Here is a 3,670-nt window from a genome sequence, read left to right as displayed (position 1 = left end):
TGGTGGTATGTATCAGGTACAATGGTTAGGTATATAACAGTGTAGTGGTATATAGCAGGTACAATATATATAGTTAGGTATATATCAGTGTGGTGGTATGTATCAGGTACAATAGTTAGGTATATAACAGTGTGGTGGTATGTATCAGGTACAATGGTTAGGTATATAACAGTGTAGTGGTATATATCAGGTACAATAGTTAGGTATATCACAATGTAGTGGTATATATCAGGTACAATAGTTAGGTATATAACAGTGTNGTGGTGGTATGTATCAGGTACAATAGTTAGGTATATAACAGTGTAGTGGTATATATCAGGTACACTAGTTAGATATATAACAGTGTTGTATCAGGTACAATAGTTAGGTATATAACAGTGAAGTGGTATGTATCAGACGCAATAGTTAGGTATATAACAGTGTAGTGATATATATCAGGTACACTAGTTAGATATATACCAGTGTTGTATCTGCTACAATAGTTAGGTATATAACACTGTGGTGGTATGTATCAGGTACAATAGGTAGGTATATAACAGTGTAGTGGTATATAGCAGGTACAATAGTTAGGTATATAAAAGTGTAGTGGTATGTATCAGACACAATAGTTAGGTATATAACAGTGTAGTGGTATATATCAGGTACAATAGTGTATGATACACAATAGTGTTGTTGTTGTACCTTCAGGATATAGTTTGATTATAATCATGTTATGGATCATATAGTATGTTACTGTAACATGGTTTATTTATACATGTACTTATTTCGGGATTTAGAAACAATTATATATATATATATATATATATATATATATATATATATATATACAAATTTNAATTGGTGATGTTATCGACAGTAGCATTACTTACCATAGCGATCAGCTGGCAGCTTGGTACCGTGACAATTCCTGATTTGTGTAAATATTCCAGCTGAGGAACTGGACAATAACGATGAGCACACCATCAATAATTACATCCCCGACGGTAATCATATGGTTTACTAGTCCACAAGTAGATGATAGTCGCCATCCTCATAAAGCTACTGTGAAAACTGTAAAAGCACTCTGATATAGTCGGAGTCAATGATAAAGTTCATATTCATTCAAGTAAGATGACACGCCATATTTCTTTTTGAAATCTGTCATGCTGTATGTATAGTGTGGGGAGGTGGAAGTACACCTATGCGCGTTAGAGCCGTGTGCGGTTTCCCAGATCTGCCTGCTACACGCCAGCGCTACTACTGCAGGATGCCATACTGGTTTCAGCCGCTGACAGAGCAGCAGTAGCGCAATGTCCTCTTCATCTAGGTTCACAGATTACAACAGATTTTAATGAAAGGGTAACACAATTTTAGGCACCTGTAGATTGGTGAAAGGCGTAGAAATGCACGTGTGTCAACTACATTCGTTTGTGCATGGTGTGGATAATCGTCAAATGAAGATCGATAGCGTCAACGCTCCGCGGCTAAACATAGCAGTGTAATAGGAGCTGGTGATGCCGTCAGTCATTGGCATTACTAAACAATTGGTGTTTGACATCCTTGTCGATAAATGATCGTTGATCTAATCTCGGTAAGATAGTGGCCAGATTACCTTCACGTAAATACTAATCGTCAGTGTTCACAAGGGAGTTCTGGGATAGCACACACATCATTGACAGCGGCAACATTCCCGTCTGTATAGGCTAGGAATGTATCCTCGACGATTGCAATGATACATTACGTAGATAACGATATGCTATTATAGGTAACGGTTTTAGGTTAAACGACCATGTGACGTAGGTTATGACTTTGTGACGTAGCGGACGTAACAACCATATGACACTGTAGACGCCAATTTTTTTAAATGTTCATTTTACCCTTCTGGTTCTTGTATTCTCTTTTCAGATTTAATTCTAGCTTCCTGCATACCTTTTTCTTGTCGATCAAACTTGTATGATTTTCATGTGTTTTATTCTTAGTAAAGACTGAGAGAGCAGCTTTGTATTCTTTGAATTTTACTTTACAAGTTTCTGAAAATCAAGGTTTATCTCCCTTATTATAGTTTATAGATATAATACAAGATGAAATCTGAACGCAATATGGTTCAACAATGGTTCTAAGTAATTCAGAAAAATCCTCGACACTTTTATTAACACTCTCCAAAGACAAATCCATATTTCTACATGTATGCATTAGACTATCGGCATTATCATTGATCATTGTTTTAATTAACTCAAAATGTTCCTGATTCCATCGCGTAGACTAAAACAGTTTTATCACCATGTATATTTTCTCCTATAATCATAATCTCTACCGCAAACACAATAGGCGAATGGTCTGAAAAATGATTGAACTCTCAACTTTTAGAATTTCCTATAATTTCGAAATTTGACTCATCAACAAGAACATAATCGATTAACCTGGTTCCCAAACTATTATAAAATGCGATACTGCATTTATCGTCGCCCGGATCAGGTATTGGCGATATTTCGAGCTGCCGTCCATATTAGCATGTTTTGTACTTTATCTATATTTATCTCTTCGACTTTCAAAACTCTAAACAAACTCATTTCATAGATTTTTATTTTCACCTGTTATTTTCCAATTTTCTTTTTTTAAGGTTTAAGGGGATACATTTTTTTATTGAAATATTCTGATTTGCAAACCATTCTGTTACAAAGTGATCGTGACGTTACATGCTGGGCAGTCGTAGCAATTGTAATGAAGACTGTCATCAGATGATTAAAAGACGCATATTTCTTTTCTCGTTTTTTTTCTCACATGAACTGGACAACAAAATTAATGTTTTTTGAATAATTTAAGATCATGCATGATGGACATCTCAGAAGTTCAATCGATCTAGCAACACTTGTTTACATTAATGTCAAAAACATCTTTTATTGATCTGTTGGGTTGCCTCAAGAAATTAGAAGAAGGTTACAAATCAGTGGATGTATGGAGTCAAAAATATTATTTAGCATTAAGTACAATAAAATAAAAAGTTGATTTACACAGTTTTTTAGATGAGTGTTTGTCAATACATGTATTCAAAAGAATCAAAGGTCTTACTCCAGAGTTGATGCTTAAATTTTAACAGTGAAACATTGTATGTAAATATACAATTAGGAAATGATTACATTACGCAGTAAATATTGAAGATATTCTACCTTGTCTTCAGTTTTAAAAGACAAAGATCATTTAAAGACACGAAAGTACAGAGGAATTGTTAAGTTTTAAAGGACAGTCGAATATCCAATAATAAATACATTTATAAAAAGAATTTTGACCTAGGCCTTATTTTGGGGTTCCTCTTGAAACTACATGTATTTATACTTGCACATGTCAGTTATTTGCCGAAATATCTTCCTATCCATAATTATACTGAATTGTTTGAATGCCGCATTTCCACTGTTTTACATTCAATTATTCTGATGCCAATAGTGATTTTACTAAAACATATACACACAATTACTGTAAGAGAATCTACTGCATATTTTTCCTCTAAAATAATTTGGTAAAGTGAAGAAGCAGATGGCACAGCAAAAGGTGACTTTAAAAAATAAATCATGTTCTTAAAAATCAGGTAACGGAAAACTATGACAATAATCCGAGATGAAAATTCAGAAGAAAAAAAAATCTTTTTGTGTTTGTTAAGGAGACATTGTTAAGGAGACAATTTACATGATATCTA

General features: G+C 33.9%; 1 protein-coding gene across 4 annotated transcripts in view; it reads right to left on the bottom strand.

The window, feature by feature from the left end:
* LOC110453025 (calmodulin-A-like) overlaps positions 1–1,676 on the bottom strand; it is a 63,251-nt gene extending 61,575 nt beyond the window's left edge. For all 4 annotated transcript variants that reach the window (XM_021501836.1, XM_021501838.1, XM_021501837.1 and 1 more), the window contains exon 1: positions 870–1,676. In XM_021501836.1, coding sequence (XP_021357511.1) covers positions 870–872 — 3 coding nt within the window. In that variant the 5' untranslated portion in view covers positions 873–1,676. The remainder of the gene's footprint in view (positions 1–869) is intronic.
* Positions 1,677–3,670: the final 1,994 nt, after the last annotated feature.

Source organism: Mizuhopecten yessoensis, unplaced genomic scaffold (assembly GCF_002113885.1).
Source record: "Mizuhopecten yessoensis strain PY_sf001 unplaced genomic scaffold, ASM211388v2 scaffold7059, whole genome shotgun sequence".
Lineage (NCBI taxonomy): Eukaryota > Metazoa > Mollusca > Bivalvia > Pectinida > Pectinidae > Mizuhopecten > Mizuhopecten yessoensis.
The sequence above is the reverse complement of the archived record's forward strand: the minus strand, read 5'-3'. Positions and strand labels throughout refer to the sequence as shown.